Source organism: Meleagris gallopavo, chromosome 26, assembly GCF_905368555.1.
Source record: "Meleagris gallopavo chromosome 26, MGAL_WU_HG_1.1, whole genome shotgun sequence".
Taxonomy (NCBI): Eukaryota; Metazoa; Chordata; class Aves; order Galliformes; family Phasianidae; genus Meleagris; species Meleagris gallopavo.
The window spans coordinates 66,006-84,848 of record NC_139429.1 but is presented as its reverse complement, the minus strand read 5'-3'; the positions used below and the strand labels follow the sequence as shown (position 1 = coordinate 84,848).

The window sequence follows — 18,843 nt, the reverse complement described above, 5'->3', positions numbered from 1 at the left end:
GCCGGAGCGTGCGAAGTTCAGCGCGGGGAACGGCAGGGGCCGGGGCTCCGCCGCACGGACGGCCCCGACGGACGTGACGCGTCGGAGGGGGCGGGGCCGGGCCATGGGGCGTCCCGGGAAGAGCTGAAGGCGGAGCGGCGCCATGGCGGAGGTGCGCCCGGCTGCGGTGAGTCGGGGCCCGGCGGGGGGAGGGCGCGCGGCCAGCTGCGGGGCCGCTAACAACGCATCGTTGCTGCAGGGCGAGAACGGTATTGGCAACAGGGCGATCCGCGTGGGTACCCGCCGGAGCCAGGTAGGCGGTGGCGAGTTGGGGGTGCGGGGAGCCCGAGGTAGCCCTGGATCCTCTCTGGACCGCGGATGCTTTCGTTTCTCCGGGTCCCAGCAGCTTTCCCGCTCGAAAAGCAAGCGAGAGCTTACTTTACCGAGAGGGACTCGGCCTGACTCAAGAGGTGTTGCTGCTCTCCTGCCCGAGGTCTGCAGGGAAGAGCAGAGCTCCATCGGAGCTCGGGAGCGGCGGCTGTGAGGGCTCAGCAGTTCTGGGTCGTTTGTCGAGAGCGCGAGAAAAAACTTGGAAACGCTTTTCTCGGCGGGGCTGTTTGCTCTCAGTAGAGCTCCTTTCGTGAGATTTGCAGAGTTAACGTGGCAACTTCTACGATAACGGCTATCTGTCTGTTTATTGAATTGTAAGGCTGGCGCAGCTGTTACGGAGAGGTGAGGAGGGACCCGCCCCAAACACTCCAGCCCTCCCAAAGGCCAGGGGAAGAACGTGTCCGGAGATACAGTGGGTATCTCTTGCCATCCTGTTGCAGCAAGGAAGGGGCTGACTCGCAGAAGATAACCGTTCTTCAGGCCTTTGTTCTGCGATAAACTTGTTCGTTCTGGTAGCGAGGTCTAAGGAAGATTCAGTACTTAAAAGAGAGAGAGAAAGCATTACATGTGGGCGTCAGGGTACAGATTATAGGCTCATACATGCTACTACTTTTTCTAACCTGAGGTTGCAATGGGAAGCCACAAGCTATGCTCATTTTATATGTAGGGAAACTAGAGTATTGAGAACAAAGTTAATTGCCCCAGGCTATGTAGCTCATTACCAGGAAAGAAGCTAAAACACTGTAGATGGAGGTGCTTGCTTGATTCTTCTGCTGTTTTTATTTTGCTTGCCTCCGCCTTATTTTTTTTCTTTACTGCCTTAAGATCTTTACTGCAAGATCTGATGCTTGCAGACCTTAGCTGGTCCTTTTTTGTCTGTAGAATTTCTGAATAGCATTTTGACCCTATCAAGGCTAAATAATTCATATTTGCCAGTATCTGTAGGACTTCTACAGGCAAAGCAAAATCATACTGGCTCCAAAAACAAACAAACAAACAAAACAAAACAAAAAAAACAACATACAACATCGACAAAATTCATGGTTTTAGAAAAAGCAGGAGTTACTTTCTGTGATATGACTTTCTTTCTTCAGTGAATGATAGGCCTTTCTGTTTGGTTACAAATAAACACCTATCTTTCAGCAGTGGCGTTCCATAGAAGTGAAATGCCTTAAGGTTAGTTAGGTAAACGCTGTGTACGTATAAGGTTGCCCTCTGAGAAATGGAACTTCTGCCTGGGGACAGCTAGTGATCTTAGGGCAGCTGGAAGCAGTGTGTGTGAATCCTAGCACATTTTTGCTTCAATTGTTCTTCCTAACTCAATACATTGTTTTTGTTTTGACTTGTTATTGCTTGGATCACAACAGTGCTGGATATGGGGAGAGGTTATTCTGTTGCTTAGATTTTAAAAAGTTCTGTGAAATGTTCTGGTCATGTTACAGGCTCGAAGGATTTGTATACATGAGCTATTGTATTTGGAGCTGCTTCTCTCTAATGCTTACAATTGAGAATGTAGTGGTCATGCATGCACGACTATCAAAGAATGACAAAGTTCTATCTAGCTACTGTGTAGCTCATATGCTTTTTGCGTAGTGCTTTGTTTTTGGCTTCATTGCAGCTGGCCCGGATTCAGACTGACAGTGTGGTTGAGATGCTCCGTGAGTTTTACCCTGACCTCTGCTTTGAGATTGGTAAGTGGTGTTTTGTTTTTTCCCCTCCAGTTGCTGCTCTGATGTAGGGTGGCAACAGGAGCCAGGTGGTTATCTTTGTGTGCAAGATGTGTGATTAGGGTATTGTCAAGAGCAGGAGAGTTGGCCCCATGTTATCTAAGAGAGCAGTCTGAATTCGATTAGGTTGCATAGCTGAGCAACTGCTGCCGGTATTTTGCAATGGAGAAAGATTGATTACACAAGCTTCTGTTGACTGGGGCCTGTATCTCTCATGCAGATGATGCTATATTGCTCCATTTGAGAAACTGGGCAATGTCTTTAGAGTTGGCTGTTCCTAAAACGTGTCCTTTTTCTCCTTTTGTGTTTTTGAGTCATGAAAGAAGTGTCTATTTCACTTAAAACATATTCTTAGAATTGAGCTGCTCTTGAATCTGTCTCGAGTCTGTGTTTGCAGTGCGGTAGTGTGCATTGCTTCTTGCCTGTTAAGTAGATACCACCAGTCAATGTACTCTGATGCCTGTGGCTTTGTGTTCTCTGAGCAGTTGCCATGTCTACAACTGGAGACAAGATTTTAGATACAGCGCTGTCTAAGGTAAAGGATTTATTGCAGGTGGGAATTAATTAAAAAATATAGTACTCAAAAAAGTAAACGTGTTTGATGGTATATTTGCGGATTTTCTTCTGTGATTCATGTTTCTTCATTTACATGTAGATTGGGGAGAAGAGCCTCTTTACCAAAGAGCTGGAAAATGCACTTGAAAGAAATGAGTAAGAGCTCAGTTTTATTACTTGTCTGGCATTTTTTTTTATTATTTATTTTTTATATGCTGTAAGTGTGATCTGGTTTCCTTCTGTTCTTTCTGATTAAGGAAGAAATTCTGATACAACATGCTTTTTTTTTTTTTTTTTTTTTAATCCTGGACTTAGGCCATGTTTTTGGAGTAATGGTGTTCTGACTCTTAGTCTGCCTGAGTATTTTTTTTCTTCTCTGATTTTTATGTTACTTGTGCATCAGAGTGTGTGTAATATAATTCATGCTTGCAAACATGTTCTTTATTTTATTACTCTGTTACTGTATTTCAGTATTCCGTGTTAGCATACGGCATAACATACTTACTGCTTGTTAGTGTGCTACATGCTAAATATTCCAGTGAATTGTAGATGAGCAAGTTGTGCTGCTTTCTGGAGTAATTTCTTCCTACAGAAAAGTCAGATATATAGGGTTGGTGTTTTTTCTTAAATATCCTGTGTAGAGCTGTTGTGGTGCTTATGGCTTGACTAAAGTAAGTTTAAAAGCAAAGATTTTCTCTAGTGTACACATTTGATAATGCATTTTCCAGTAAAGTCAGTGGAAAAAATACTGGAGGCTCAGTCATTTACAAGTCACTGCCCTTGTAGTGAAGTAGATGGCATTTGCTTTGCTAGCTATTATTTTCACATTGAACCATGATACCAGTCAACATACTGGTTGCATACTGGTTCAGTGAGTCTCTGTGTCAATATTTCTACTGTCTTACACCAATTCAGTCTGGTTGTAATGTATCTTGTACTGCTACTGGGAGGAAGGCATTATGTCAGTTTTCCAGATTAGAAAAGGCAGAGAAAAGCGAACTGGCTCTTCAGAATTGCTCATGTAAGTCTAATAGTAATTCTGGCTAAAGAGTTCTGAGCGTTCTTTCTCTTTTCTAAACCAATCCCAAGAATTGGATCTACACTTTTCTGTTGTTAACTTTGGGTCTCTGGCACTACATGACCCAACACATGTTCAGTGTTGTGATTACTGCTCTCTAATTCATAGAGTTGATCTGGTAGTTCACTCCTTGAAGGACCTGCCAACTTCTCTTCCTCCTGGCTTTACCATTGGTGCTATTTGCAAGTAAGTATGTGCACAAAGCCTGACTGTCTGAGGGACTTAACATTTTGCAGTGTGGATAATGGTAGAAAATGATAGCTTAGATCTTCTTCGTTGTTTGACCTCTGATTATTCTCTGAAACAGTGGGAGAACTAGTGTTCTGTAGCCAGCAGCTTTGTTGGAAATCCTTGCTGTTAAAAAGGAGAAGCCTTTTGGAGGTAGAGGATGGTTCCTCTGGGGAGCGATGCCAGAATTGTTAATCTTAATGTCCTTCTGTTAAATGATGTCTGCCATTCTTCTCTTGTCTTTTTTTTTTTTTTAACAGAAGAGAGAACCCACTTGATGCTGTTGTCTTTCACCCCAAAAACTGTGGGAAAACTCTCAGTCTTCTTCCTGAAAAGAGGTGAGTAGGGAGAAGGAGAAGTCAGTAAAGTGTAAAAAATAGAAAGGAGGAGTTTGTTCATATTTGTCACTGGGAAATCAGTGAGCTTCTTCCCTTATCCTGCAGTGGTTTTTGCACTGCCTTCAGTTAGCTTTCAATGTACATTACAGTGAACCTATTTGCTGAAAAGAGCTATGCTAATGAGAATGTTGTAAAGTGACTTTGTATGTCTTTAGCCACCTTTGAGATGCAGTATTTTCTCAAGTGAGACCCTTCCTTGCTTCAGCCTCCAGAGTGAATATGAGGTCCTTTGTGTAGTGCTCGTTACAGGAGGATGCATACAGTGTAGACAGTGTGTCCAGAACAGCATTCTAGCTTGCATGTCTGTTCTCTTGTTCTCTCTCAGCCAATTCAGATTTCTCTGTTGCTTTTTTGGCCACGCATTTTCTGTGGTCCTACTAGGAGCATTACAAACTAGCTGTGATAGGAATGTGAACTTGCACTTCTTCTAATTAGCATGGAAATCTGTGTTAGGTTCCAGGTTATAAGGAACAGTGAACAGGTAGCTCTAGAAAATAAGCGGTTACTGCCCAGATGGGCAGCTTTCTATGCTGTCCAGTTACACGACTTGTTTTTGAAGGTTCTGCTCCCTTTGCATTTTTGTAATTGAAGAATTTCCCATGTTTTGTGATGCCTGACTGTTTATGTCTCAATTTGGAGCAACTAAGCCTGCTTTTTGTAACAATTTTTTTTGGTCACATTGCCACCAAGGAAGTTGTGACGGGAAGGTGTACTCTTTTAAAATCAAGTTTGTCCATTAATAGCAGCTGTAGTCCAGAAGCATTCCCTCTAATTTGCTCTCTGGCAGTGGTTTCAGTGAGATCTTATGTTAAACCTTACCAAGTGCTTTCACTTCTTCCAAGGAGGCATAAATCACTGGTGGGTTCTTGGAACTTTGTTTCTATCCTAGTGGGGATGGGGGAGTGGAAATCTTCCTTGAAACTTCTGGTGTGTATTCAGGTGGAGCTAAGTACTGTTGTATACTGAATTTCATTGATTTAATTTTTCCAAACAGTGTTATTGGAACTAGTTCACTTCGGCGAGCGGCCCAGCTCAAAAAGAAGTTCCCTCAGCTTGAATTCAGGGATATTGTATCCTTTCATGGCAAAATGTTGAATCTGGGTAAAGTTGCAGAAAGGATTATGTAAGTTGACACAAAGTCTAGAATCAAGGGTGATATGCACTACCTGATCTGCAGGAAAAACTTCCTCAAAGGCTGCCTACTGTAACCTATTCTGTAGTGCAATTTGTCCTGCTGTTTTCTCATGAAAGGGCCTAGCTTTAATCTAGCTGAGATTCAAAACGCTGGTGCATTTCATATGTAGCAATGTTCTGAAGGCTGCTTAGTGGAGGTCTATCTTAAGTTTGTCACAGTGACAGCCAAATGCTGATCAGTCCATGATACCTTTAATGTGTTTTGGGCTGCTAGTTTAGATGTGTGCCGTTGAAGTGCTGGTAAAACACATTAATCCCTCAGTCCCAGTAACCTAGTTCATTGATCTGCAGAATTATTTGATGTTCAGATACATGCCATTTAAGTGCATCATTTGTATCTTTTAAGAGTGCATGCTTGGATTGTTACGAAATATTAATCGGCAGAATTCTATTCAAAGAAACAATTGTCCATATTTAGCACTTCTTTCAGAGTGATGCTCTGATTCTTATTTGAAGGCTTTAAACAGTCGAGTGAATTCTAAGTGATTGTACAACTGTCCGCATACTGTTTCTTTACATGCTTAACCACTTGTACAGAGAGGAAATTTAAACACCCGCTTGAAGAAGCTAGATGAGAAGGAAGACTTCAGTGCTATAATCCTAGCTGCTGCTGGATTGAAGAGAATGGGCTGGGAGAATCGCATTGGTCAGGTGAGTGTCAAAGTAAAAAAATCCCATTCTCTTCTAGGCCATTGCCTGCTTGATTTTCAGACCTTCTGATTGTCCCATCAAAGATGCATATGCAGTCTCCTGAATCCATTGCCACGTTAGCTTGATCTTATTTGCTTGAGGAAGGGTTTAATTTTGCTTGTTTCTTTTTGTATACAATTACAAAATACGATAGTTTTTGTGTTGCAGAAACAGTTTGTAATATGGTAACCTCGCAGCAAAACGGTGCATGTCTAAGATTTTTTTCTGATTAACTAATGAATAAAATATTACTGTCAAGGTGAGGCATAGTACCTTATCCTACTTTTGGGATGGAAACGCTGAGGTATGGGAAGGGGGAGGTGATATTTCCCTTTGGCACAAATGTGGTGTTAGAAGTACGCATGGAGTTCAGTTCTTGCTTTGTATATTCTAAAAAGTGCAACATGACTTAACTTTGTTTTTACTTGCTTCCAGCTCCTGAGCCCTGAAGATTGTCTGTATGCTGTGGGACAGGTATGTTACAATTTTTCTACTTTAAGCCTGACTGCATATGGAAAGCCAGCAGCAGTGTGATGTGTCAGGTGGTTAACTGTGGCAACCAAATACTTCTGATGTATTTATTGCCAAAGAAGAATTACAGTGATCTCTGTTGCAGCCTCTTTGTCTGCTTATGTTCAGTGTGTGTGAAGAGTTTTAAGTCAGCTCCGTGAGTCTGTGTAGTGGGGTTTGATTTCTGTCAGCCACGGAAATAGTAAATGGTAAGGTAATGTGGTGCAGCTGCAGTGGTGCAGCTACCCTGGGACAACTCTGCAAGTATCACGCAGGGCTAGTCTTGTGCTGTGCTGTACAAAGCCACTGCAGTATCGGTGCTGTGGCACTCCCTTACACACAGTGTCCTGACTGGCTGTGTGGAGCTGAAACATCTGCCTTGGGGCGTGTTGTTAGCATTCTTGTTTCTAGGCAAATTGTTCCAGCCCGTGCTGGTCACGTGGCTGAACTTAGACGGTGTTGCATAGTTGGTATCAAATTTGTGAAACCTGAACTGGCTGTGCATTTTGTAGTGCAATCTTTATTGTAATGTAATGCAATTATTTCCCAGTCCGGATGAATTCCTGGTTGATGAACAGCTGTTGCTGTTACTTACAGGTTGGAAACAGTGAACAGTGACAGCTTTAATGTTATCCCATGACAGTACTGAAGGTAGTCACCCAGATGACAGTGAAAAATGAGCCAGAAATAGTGTGGGTTTTTTTTGTTTTGTTTTTTTTAAATCATGTCTTTGTCATGTACAGTGCTTTTTTTCTTGTTTTCCATTTGGGAAAGAATTGGTTTGTGATTGCTGTTATCTTCAGACAAGGTTGCGGAACTTACGTTTATCCAACTTTCCTATGCTGTTGTGACAGCAGAGCAGGTGTTTGCATATATGTAGTCAGAAGAGGGATGTGGTCTGAAGTTGAGCTAAGGAAAAGATGTTAGCTGACTATATGATCTTCAGTACTTGTCTAAGTAAGTTGTGAGCTTCCCTTTACAGCAGTTGCTTCAAGACGTCTTGCAACCAGTTGATTGTTTCTAGAATAATTTCTGTAAATCTCTGTACTTAAATACTGCTCCCTGAGTGAAATGCACCCAAACTTTTGAGTTGTGTTTCATGACCAATGCTGAGTGCACATGGACACTTAAGCTGAGGAGTTGTGTTATTATTGTTGTCTAACAGGGGGCTTTAGCGGTGGAGGTTCGTGCCAAAGACCAAGAAACGCTGAATATGGTATCTGTCCTGCATGATGGAGAAACTGTATTATGCTGCATTGCTGAGAGGGCTTTCATGAAACATTTGGTACGTGTGTTATCCTTGCCCTTCTGCTTGCAGCAACAAATACTGCTCTGCTGCAGTTAAATGGATGACGTGGTGTGGGAAGACAGTTACACTTGCTCAGTAGGGAGAACTTGTGAACTGGGAAGTGCCTGAACAGCAATAGGCGGAACTGTGTGCAGCATATACTTTTTAGAAACCTCTGCTTTGAATGCACCAGGAGGAAACTCAATAGCAACATCATTCTGTTTTCAGGAGGGTGGCTGTAGTGTCCCTGTTGCAGTTAACACCATGCTGAAAGATGGCCAGGTGAGGAATATTTTGTATGTATCTGGGATTATTTATGAAAAACAGTTCCAGTGTGTGCATGTTCTCTGAGGTTCAGTTCAGCAGATGTCTTCACAGCTGAGTAGGGCAGATAGGGTTATTGTCCAAATCAGGAGTATGAGAAAGCAGTTCTGGTTACAGAAAGCTGAGTCCTAGAAAACACCCTTATTGTGATAATTAGATTTCTTTTCACCCTCACTTTCCAAAGTGTCGCCCTGGGATCTCAGAGTCTGCCTTTTGATTTTGAAAAATCAGTGCATATATACAACAGATTGTGAATTAAGTAGGTAGAAAGCTAGAAAGTATTCAGTTTCTTTCTTGGGAAGATCCATCTTCCCTAACAAGGATTATTTACATTACTGTTGTATCAGACTGGCAGTCTGATAAGACTTCAAAAGTGTTGCTGTCTAGGTTGGTTTTGTGGTAGTAACCATTTCTGTCTTTGAAAGTTGTATTTGACAGGTGCAGTCTACAGTTTGGATGGATCTGATAGCCTGAAGGAAACAATGCAAGCCAGCGTTAATTATCCACAACGGGTATGTAAACCACGGTGGACTCAAAATTCAAACCTGTATCTGAATGATAAAACCAGACCTTTTGAGATCAGAAGGTTCTTCAGTTTCAGGTTTTTTTTTCCCTTGTTGTTCTGCTAATTGTTATGGGCGACTCCACAGCATACAGTTCTAAAGGCTATTCAGACCACAGATTCTAGCTGAATATTTTTCACTGAGACAGCAGTGTGCCCTTGTGGCCAAGGAAGGCCAGTGGTATCTTGGTGTGTTACAAAGAGCATGGCCAGCAGAGCAGGTGAGGTTCTCATACCCTCTGCACTGCAGGGGCTACTCTGGAGGAGTCTAGTTCTGGGCTTCTCAACTCAGAAAAGACAGTGAATTGCTGGAGCAAGTCCAGTGGAGTGCTGCGAAGATGATAGAGGCCTAGAACATTTCCATTATGAGGAACAACTTGGAGACCTGGGGCTATTTAGCTTGGAGAGGAAAGGCTGGGAGGGATTTTAGCAATGTTTTTTTTTTTAATACCTAAAGGATGAAAGATGAGGCCAGGCTTTTTTTTTTTTTTTTTTTGGTGGCGCACAGTGGAAGGTCTAGGGACAGTGGGCACAAACTAGTATACCAGAAGTTTCATACAGACACAAGGAAAAACTTCTTTACTTGGAGAGTGACAAACAGGTTGCCCAGAGAGGTGGGGGGGAAGTCTCCTTTGCTGGAGATATTTGAAACCTGCCTGGATGGTTTCCTGTTCAATCTGCTCTAGGGAATCTGCTTTCAGGAGAGTTAGACTGGTTAATCTCCAGAAGTCCCTTATAGTCCCTATGATTCTCTCAATTCTGTGATATCCGGTTTTCACACACAGATTATTTTATTGCCCACTCCTTCCCACAGCCTTACGTTGATGTGATTATTCTTGCAGAATGAAGATGGACCAAATGATGATGTGCAGCATGTTGGCATCACAGCCAAGAACGTCTCTGGTCAGGCCCAGGAAGCTGCAGAGAACCTTGGTATTGAACTAGCTAGTTTACTTCTGAGCAAGGGAGCTAAGCACATCCTTCGTGTGGCAAGACAGCTGAATGATGCCTGCTAAGCCTCTAGTGAGATCAGCAAGATTGTTACAACTCTTGCTCCAGTCTTCACAGCTACTCTATCAGCTGTTGGAAGGTTTTTGTTTTTAACATTTGCACCAGCCTTGTCTGATATTTGGGCATAAAATACTTGAAATACCTAACTAACTTGGAGTTATGCTTATCAAAGTTTACCTAAGTTACAAAATCTTTCTGAAACTTGTTTAAAAAATTTTGTTGTTAGGACAGAGGTAGGAGAACAATTACTACTATCGCGTTTAGTAACAAAGCATCAAATACAGATTATAGTCAGACCAAACAGTGGTGGTACTGAAGTACTGCACTGTGCTGACAATACAGAAGTGTTTTCTGTAGTCACTAAACTTGGGAAGTTGCGAATTATTAGGGCCTGTTATTTTCAGAAATGCTGAAGGAGACTTGCATTAGGTTCCCAATGCATTCCTCATGGTGAATTTACCACAGATGCTATATTCATAAGTTTTGACTACAGAGTTGCATTACGTTATTAAATACACCTTTGCTGCTTGTTCATAGTGAACTGCTAGGTAGTTGGTTAGCTAACTTATCCCAAGTGGATGTAGTATGAGGATAGGCAATGATATACAATAATTGGTAACCTTTGAGCTGTAGAGTAAGAAATTTGCCTTTCTGTCTAGGCTGTGAGCTATCTCCCTGTAGTTCACGGCTGAGCTGCTGTGTTGCGCTATCATGTTGCAGTGCCTTAAGGAAACATCAAAATAACCTATTATAGTGTTCCAGTTTTGGAGATGAAGCATTGTTTATTTTCTGTGCAACATCTGCTGAATTTAACAGCAGAGAAACAGTCACGTTATAAGCACCCAAGAGTCTTTTCAGAGAACGTCACCTATTTACAGTTTGTGACTGAATTCGAGCAGCCATGCCGGCTGCCGGTGCTTCCTGCCTGCTCCGCAGCGCGGCCTAGCGCTTGCTCCTCGTAGTTGGCCTCCGGGCGTGGAGCTGCACCGCCCTGGGCCGGGATATGGACGCAGCCCCCGCCTCTCCCCTCCTGCGGATCGCAGCTCTCCCAGTGAGCAATGGAGTGGCCCTGAAAAGGGCCTTTGTGTGGTGCTTGGGGGGGAGGGGGGGGGAGGGAGGGGTGAGGAAGGGAAAGATCCCGGCCTAGTACTCCTGCGACTGCTGCCCGCCGCCCTTCTTGCCGGCCTTGGCCGGACTCGCGGCGCTGCCACCAGTCTTCTTGGGCAGCAGCACGGCCTGGATGTTGGGCAGGACACCGCCCTGCGCGATGGTGACACCGCCCAGCAGCTTGTTGAGCTCCTCGTCGTTGCGCACCGCCAGCTGCAGGTGGCGGGGGATGATGCGCGTCTTCTTGTTGTCGCGGGCCGCGTTGCCCGCCAGCTCCAGAATCTCGGCCGTCAGGTACTCCAGCACGGCCGCCAGATAAACGGGTGCGCCAGCGCCCACCCGCTCCGCGTAATGTCCGCGCCGCAGCAGCCGGTGAACGCGCCCGACGGGGAACTGCAGCCCGGCCCGGGAAGAACGAGACTTGGCCTTCGCTCGGGCCTTACCGCCACTCTTGCCTCGGCCAGACATGGCGTCTCGCAGCGGACCGAGCACCACGCCGAAACCTCAGGAGCTCTGCGGCGGGACGAAGGGAGGACGCGTCCACCCGTCTCTTTATAACCTCCCGCACAGTAGGGCGCCGCTCATTGGATAGCACCATGGCGCCTCGCTATTGGGGCTCTGCCGCTTGAACCTCCTCGCTGACTGGCCGCCTTTGCGCCCACCCCCACTCCTTCGCGCTTACCTCCTATCTATTGGTGACGCCGACGGGCCAATCAGAAGACAAGGCGCCAAATTCGTACCACGCCGTAGCCGTTGGCGCTCGCAGCCGGGTACGGTAAGATGGGGGCGGTGCGGCGTCGGCCGGGCCCCGGGGTCCGACTCGCCGGCGGAGCTTGGTAGTGTGCTGGCGGGGGGCGTGGCTGGGCTCAACAGCGGCACCTCGAATGGCTGGCTGGAGTTACGCTGTCAGGTGGCAATTCTATGGTGAACTATGGTGCCAGATAATACTATATAAATAAGAATTCGGACGAAGAAAAATTAATTGTAACCCGCAAATCTAAGTGGTTCTTATTGATGCTTTGTACAAAAGGATGCTGTGATCTGTACTCTGCTAGCCAGGTGTTCAATCTGTGAAGAACACAAATGCTAAAGGCACTCAGGGAAAAAAAAGCTCAGGGAATCTGCTGCAGAAATTACTGGCATCGAGCAGGGCAGGAGGGCACTGTACTATGCAACCTTGCTTCAGTGCACGTCAATGTTCTCAAGACAGAGAGCTGAAGATGAAAGGGTATCTCATGTTATTTTATTCTCAGAATGCTCTGAGTTGTGGGTATGATTTATAACGTATTATTCTACATCCATGGATAAACCTGAATTAGCCAAGAGGGCATTCTGGTTCACCTGTCCTGCTGTACAGTCTCACAGAAATTGTAGTTCTTATTTCTTCTCTCAAGGAACAGCGACAAGTTTCTTAAATTTCAATTTCATTTCTCCTGCTTTCCTTAAATACTCTGTGTAAAGATTTGTGTTGCTTATTTCCCATCTGAAAGGTATTTTCAGTAGCAAGGATGTCCAAGTAGCGTTGACTGTCTTCTGTCAGCAGAATTAGACGGAAGAGCTCTATCCACAAAAAGAGAATTGTGATTCTAGGCTGGCTTGGAGTAGTTTCTTGCATTCTCAAAGGTGGCTTGGAGTTCTCAGAGGACCAGAATAAGATTGAATTTTTTTGGTCACCAATTGAATTAAGTTCACTGGAAGGTGCAGCTCCTGGCAGTTCAGTCAGACATCATAAAATAAGCGCACTAGCTGGTACCGGATTGAAAATGCAATCATGCTGCCCAGGACCTAAGTTTAAAAACAGACAAAAAACAAACAGCAACCAACCTGAAGCTGAAACCTTACAACATCAGACAATTCACTGGCTAGCTGGTTCTTCTTTTCCATAGAGATGTGATGTGCTTTAAAACACAGTCTGTTCACTATATAGAACTTAAAGTAAAAAAATTTAGGTGTAGAAGAAATGAAAAGCATAAATTAAGCCAAAGTTCTTGGTCATTCAATCAAAATTGTACCTCTCTGTGAGGGATTTTTGTGCTTGTTTATGCAAGTTTATCTTGTGAGAACAAGCCCATCAGATAAAAAGATGGCAAAAGCACTTCTTAAGACACCCAAATTATAATGTAAACTCTACGGCCTGTAATGGAAAATAACTTGTCAAGCTACAGTTTGGCATCCTTTCATAGCAAAGACTTCTCTACCATGACCTCACTCAAGATCAAGCTGTATGCCCAGATGTATTTAGCCTAAGCCTTGTTCTCTTTGTTGAAAGTCTTCTGCTGGAATACGAATTTAAGTGTTTTCTCTTTCCTGAGGAGAAACTCTTACCTTTGAGCTGACATTGAAGAAGGAATTGTACTCAATTAAGCAATGTCTTTTCTGAAACAGAATGTCTACTGTAACAAGTAAGAGAGCTCATGCATTGATAGAAGTAGCGGCAGTATCTGCAAGGCATATTCTCCTTGGATTCTAAGTTGCTTCAAAATGTTCCCACTCCATGCTCAGACTCCAGCTACGACTGAGTTGCATGCCACATTTATGTAAGGGCACCAGCTGGAGATAACACTCGTACTAGTGTTATTTGGTATGATTGAAAAACAGAACTGTGATAAAAGGCTGTATTGGGTGAGAGTGACAAGGCAAGAACATAGTGCTGTTTTTCCTACTGTTCTTCTAGCATCCAGCAACTCATGCTCTGAGGAACTTCTAAAGCTAGTCTAGGGACTTGAAATTTAATAGCTCTTAGTGAATGATGCTGGGGATGGAGAGGAAGAACAGCTTCTTCCTGAAGCTGTGTAAAGCTCAGATTCTCAAGTTGCACAACTTTAATGCATCTTGCATAAAGTGTGATGCTTTCCATGCCCCTTTTCCCCTTGATATTCTTGAGACAAGTCTGGATCTGCTTCTATCACAGAATACATTTCTCTGCTAGCAGGAAGATTTGTCTGACCTGAATGAGTAGCAACAGGAGAGTGAGATTTCGTTCGTGGATGGGTCCGATCAGCTTTATAACAAAGTTAATTAGCGTCATATTATTGCACTCGGAGTATTCACCATCTTCATCCATTCCACTCCTTACATCTACTATGTGCAAGATCTTTACTACCTGGGGAAAAAAATATTGCATGCTATTTCATCAAGTATGTTTGGTGCTTCCTGCTAGATCCATTTTGCTGTATCCCAGTAGTTTAGCTTGTGCTCTTACTAAAGAGACAGGATGGTCTTGGGACAACTGCTGTGTCTGGTGTTTTTTTTTTAAAAGAGCAATTATTAATGTAGTTAATGCACTGACTGCAAGAGACAGTGACTGAGCTAAGTAGAATGTGTTCTTCTCGATTTGAGCCAAGAAATAACCACTGAGCCCAGAAGTTCTGCCTTCCCTCCCATCCTGCTGCTCATGTGTTTGATTCCTGCCTCAAAACATGACTGTTTTTTGAATCTTTTCCTGCTATTACCTTCAGAATGTATGTTCCCAGGGTTGAGAGGCTCTTAGTTTTGAATTTGGAGTAGCTCATCTCCAACTTCCCTGTTGTGGGATTGAGCCTAAAAGGAATGTTGAAGTCTTAGTCTGGACAGAGCAAGGAGACAGTGATCCCTACATAAGATTTATATCTCAAGCCGAGGTGCTGAGAAAGAAGTATATTGGTGGAAAAAAGCATAAATATTCTGATACTGTATAGCAGCAGCTGCTCATACCTTGGTCTCTCAGATTTGAGCAATCAATAAAATATTCTTCCTGCTTCAACCTTAACACATGCATAAAGCTGCAAGGTTAGAAGAACTGAATATATGTAGACATGATTACAATCAGTGACAATACATAGTGCTGCAGAATGCTTGCTACAGTAAGATCTTAACAAATCCCAGTGCAACAGCAGTAAGAACAGCCTGTATCCATTTATCTCAGTCTTGTAGCTGAGAATAATCATACTCTAAAGAGTATGAGTGTTAAAGAGTAGTCTTTCCTAGTAAATTTCTTTGAGAAACTTGTGCTGATTGACTCAGCCATAAATAGCATGACTGACCAACTATCCAACCTACTTTGATAGGTATTAAAAAGAGCACCTACCAACGTATGTTATTGTTTCTCAGCTGGTAGTGGAAACAAAGGGCATAAACTGGTACCGTTATAGGTCACTCAGGTACATTACCTTGGCAGTCGGTGGCGGGGACAAGGAATAATGTGGAAGAGTTGAGGCAATGAGTAGAGGAAGTTAAGCACTTGTGGGATGAAAAAAAGGAGCATTGTTTTGCTGAAGTGGCCCAGGATCCCCACCACAGCAAAGGTCATGCCAGCAAAGTAACAGAAGGTGTCCCCAACAAACACTTGGGATGGATACCTGCAATCCACAAGGCAAAGGAGAAAAGGTCTGTAATAATCAGTGTTGCCAATCTAATGACTTCATAACCACCTGAAGGCATTCCCTAATGGCAAGGTTGGTGCATAAAAGATACCAGTGGATTACTGCTTTGCGTTCTTAGTTCTAGCAAGAAGCCCGTCTATACTCCAGTATATTGCTTACTCGTTGATAGATGTTTTTGTTTGCAAAGAGAAAAAGAATATGCTTCCAAAGAAATGCTGAATGCCCATCCTCTTACCAGTTGTGGTAAAACAGCCCCAGCGTTGTAAAAAAAAATGGAATCATAAAGTAGAGAGAGAAAATGTGATCATCCTGATAATCCCCTACAGGAAAAAAAAAAAAAAAAAATGAGGTTCTGGTAAGACAGGACTAGGTTATTTTTAACTACACTGACTACTGAAATTGAAGTTTCTATTTCCCTTTGCTTTTTGCACTCCCATGCATTACCTTACCATTCAACTCTATGAGGTTGAATGTGATAATGGAACCAGCAATCACCAGAGACTGCCCTGCTTCAATCCCATTGATTCCAGCGAGAATGTTGATGGCATTAGTACAAAACACTGCTAGCATGCCCATGTACGCATAGTAGAGAATACCTGCAAGTCAGAACAAGGCAAATACTTTAGCATTCATATTTGAAACAGGCTGTGAACCAATTTACTGAAATCCTAGTTTCCTGTTTTGTAGGACAATTCATTATATACTGTCTCAGTACATTCTCAAATCAGTAGTTTACTAACAAACAGTTCTTTTTCCTGTAAATGTTACCACTCGTATACGCGTACAGCACAGTGACTGCAGCAAACATGCAACACAGCAGCAAACTGCTGTGTTTTGTTTCTGTGATTTGGTGATGCTGGTATTGGTATCTAAGGGCCAAGTACCTTTGGCACTCTCATGCTGCCAGAAACGTGGAAAAAGGTACACTACTTATCTATGCATAGTTAACCATATATGCTGGACCTCTTGATGGATATTTGGATGGGTATTCTCGCCAGCACGATATTTAGTTGGTGATGTTCCCTCTCACTGAATACTTAGCAAATCTTCTACAGGTTCTCTCTACAGCATAGGGATTGACACCTGCTATGTGTTAAAGTTTGAGATGTGCCCCTTAATTCATTGCTAATGACCATCAGCAAGTCAGCGCTTACCCAAGTCCAAGTGCATGCCTAGTAACACCCGGAAAGGCTTAGGCACCACAATGGTTGTGTTCCCAAAGTTGGTGAAGTACACCATAAGCAGTGGGAGGGATGCCATGGTAGGGAGAAGGAGTTTGTGACGCCAGCGTAGGTTCAAAACATCGTCTGCAAAGCCCAGGAAAATCATGCAGCAGATGGCAAGGAGTGAGCCAATAAGCTCCACAAACTGCAGGACAGAGAACAGGGCTCCAGTCACCAATAGTCATTCCCTGCTAATGCCTGCTGCACTCCAGGCACAAGGAAGCCCTACCTCGTCGTGAGGAAAGGCCGTGCACTGCTCCTCTATGAAGCACCGCAGGAAGGGCACAGGGATGAAGCAGAAGAGGATGATGAGGAACACGGCCCCGCTGATCATACCCTGTGCCTCGGGGCTGAAAGGAAGGGGAGGCCAGCGGTCAGCTGGGACGTTGCGGGCCGGGGCCGGCCCGGCGGGCACCGCTACTCACATGGGCCGCCGGAAGGCCTTGTTGAGATCCTCGCCGACAAGGCGCGCTGCCAAGAAGTGGTCTTTGAAGGCCGGGATTAACGTGAGGGTGGCCACGAAACCCAGCAGTGAACCCCCGAGATTGATGAGGAGGGGCGCGGCGGGCCAGGCCGCCATGGCCGCGGCGGACGCTGGCCCTGACAGGGGCACGGAGCGTCTCTCGGCGCACCTTGCTGGCTGGGCGCTAGAGTAGGAGGCACCGGATACGCGCGCGCCTTTTCCGCTCAGCCCGTGAGGGGAGCGCCATCTTTGGTCCTGGCAATGGGCCGGCGCTATCTCTGTTCCGCCGTCGCATACATCACTTTCTCCTTCCTCCCTTCCCACACCCTGCGGTAGGCGGGTGAGCCCCGATAGTGCTGCGCGCGCCGTCTGGTAGTCCGTCACAAGCGCCCTAGTGGCTTTGGCGTTTCGAGCGGCTGCTCCAGTACCGAGGGCTTCCCTGCCGAGCCCCGACGTTTTAATGTGCTTCGTTGCTCTGTGAACAGCAACTGCCGACAGCGGCAAGGCTCCTGAGCACGGCCGTCTCCTGGAGACTATGCACGGGGACTCGGTGTGCGGCCCTGGCGGGCGGCGGCGTTGAAAAGAACCTTCGGGACTGGGGGTGGCACCGGAAGTGACCATCAGGCGGTGGGAGCTCGCGGTGGGTACGGTGGGGGGCAGGGGGCCGCTGGCACACCTAGTGGGGGCCGTTAATCGGTTTTCCCCAGGAAGCGCCCCTGAACCCGGCACTGCTTTCCTCTGTGAGAATGAGCAACGGAGTGGCCCCGCGGGGGAGGAAAAACAAATGTTGGGGAGAATAAATAAGTAAATAAATAAATAAATCCACGTTAGCTTTGGTTGTCTTGAGTCAGAAAACCGTTACCAGGTGTGTAGTCCTCGTGTGAGTGATCCAGGTTGAATGCAGGACAAACATGGGTTTGACCACGGGCATTGCATTTGGATGCAAGTCTCTGAGCAGAGGAGGAAAACATAGTCGAGGTGAAAGACATAATAGCAGGACACACTTCCCTTGGCTCTGTGTTTGTGTGGGATGTGGTGACCTCAGATGGTTTCTGGTGGCTTTTTGTAGGCTGCTTAGAAAGCTGCTGCTGTATCAATAGACTTTTTCTGGTCTATGGTCTGTTGAACTTCTGTGAAAGTTAGTGAGGTATAGCTGAGCCTTAAATTCTAAGACAGGCATTCAGTTCTGTGAGGGAAGAAACCGCAGTGTGCACGAGGGAGTGGTAGGCCACAGAGCCTCCTGCAGCTGTAGAAATGCCACTGTGGCACGTGTGAAACAATGGGGGCACAGCTTTTGTTGCCGGCTCTCCTCGAAGAAGGTGACCCAGGGCAGGCAAGCAAACGAGCTCCAGCTGGGTGATGAGCTGCGGTCCAGGTGCGCATGCATCAGCACAAGTGAAGAAGGGTCAAGAAAGGTGTTTTCAATAAGAAAGGGGAAAGCCATCAAAGAGCTCATCCAACAGCCCGTCTCCGCCTTGCTCTTTTAGGCCGCCAGTAGAAGTTCGTGGCAGCCAGCGACGAGGTTGTCCGGACAGAAAGGTTGGACCCGCAGACTCGAGAGAAAACCTTGCACGCGGGCACCGGAAAGGAAAGCGGAGAACAGCGAGGTAGACACGTACCGCCAGGGCCGCCCGCCAGGCCGCGGGGAAGGCGGGGCTCCGATACCGGAAGAACTCGGGCGGCTGCCTTTGGGGACGCAGTCGCCGCGCGCGGATTGGGGTGGCTGTTGTGCGCAGGCGGGCGCCGGGCGCTGCA

General features: G+C 45.3%; 3 protein-coding genes across 9 annotated transcripts; 1 reads left to right on the top strand and 2 right to left on the bottom strand.

The window, feature by feature from the left end:
• Positions 1 to 3: 3 nt before the first annotated feature.
• On the top strand, positions 4 to 10,080 carry HMBS (hydroxymethylbilane synthase). 6 transcript variants are annotated; one of them, XM_085209310.1, is made up of 15 exons: positions 81 to 166; positions 239 to 292; positions 689 to 781; positions 1,988 to 2,060; positions 2,582 to 2,631; positions 2,752 to 2,807; positions 3,838 to 3,915; positions 4,218 to 4,295; positions 5,350 to 5,425; positions 6,087 to 6,200; positions 6,675 to 6,713; positions 7,915 to 8,034; positions 8,266 to 8,319; positions 8,787 to 8,873; positions 9,766 to 10,080. In XM_085209310.1, the coding sequence occupies exons 4-15, from the start codon at positions 2,021 to 2,023 to the stop codon at positions 9,937 to 9,939; spliced, it is 966 nt and encodes a 321-aa protein (XP_085065436.1). In that variant the 5' UTR covers positions 81 to 166; positions 239 to 292; positions 689 to 781; positions 1,988 to 2,020; the 3' UTR covers positions 9,940 to 10,080. The 6 variants fall into 6 exon arrangements, with proteins under 6 accessions (XP_010721848.1, XP_019478461.1, XP_085065434.1 ...); XM_010723546.4 differs by lacking the exon at positions 689 to 781 and having other exon boundaries at positions 4 to 166; XM_019622916.3 differs by lacking the exons at positions 239 to 292; positions 689 to 781 and having other exon boundaries at positions 4 to 166.
• A 616-nt stretch (positions 10,081 to 10,696) lies between these two features.
• On the bottom strand, positions 10,697 to 12,128 carry H2AX (H2A.X variant histone). The gene has a single exon (XM_010723545.4). It carries the CDS (start codon positions 11,507 to 11,509, stop codon positions 11,078 to 11,080), a length of 432 nt encoding a protein of 143 aa, XP_010721847.1. The 5' UTR covers positions 11,510 to 12,128; the 3' UTR covers positions 10,697 to 11,077.
• A 134-nt stretch (positions 12,129 to 12,262) lies between these two features.
• DPAGT1 (dolichyl-phosphate N-acetylglucosaminephosphotransferase 1) lies at positions 12,263 to 18,753 on the bottom strand. 2 transcript variants are annotated; one of them, XM_003211380.5, is made up of 9 exons: positions 17,051 to 18,747; positions 16,855 to 16,975; positions 16,557 to 16,770; positions 15,852 to 15,998; positions 15,638 to 15,722; positions 15,190 to 15,378; positions 14,494 to 14,581; positions 13,989 to 14,144; positions 12,263 to 12,826 (listed from the first exon to the last, which is right to left on the bottom strand). In XM_003211380.5, exons 1-9 carry the CDS (start codon positions 17,707 to 17,709, stop codon positions 12,761 to 12,763), a joined length of 1,725 nt encoding a protein of 574 aa, XP_003211428.3. In that variant the 5' UTR covers positions 17,710 to 18,747; the 3' UTR covers positions 12,263 to 12,760. The 2 variants fall into 2 exon arrangements, with proteins under 2 accessions (XP_003211428.3, XP_085065433.1); XM_085209307.1 differs by lacking the exons at positions 12,263 to 12,826; positions 14,494 to 14,581 and having other exon boundaries at positions 14,086 to 14,144; positions 17,051 to 18,753.
• Between the last annotated feature and the right edge of the window lie 90 nt (positions 18,754 to 18,843).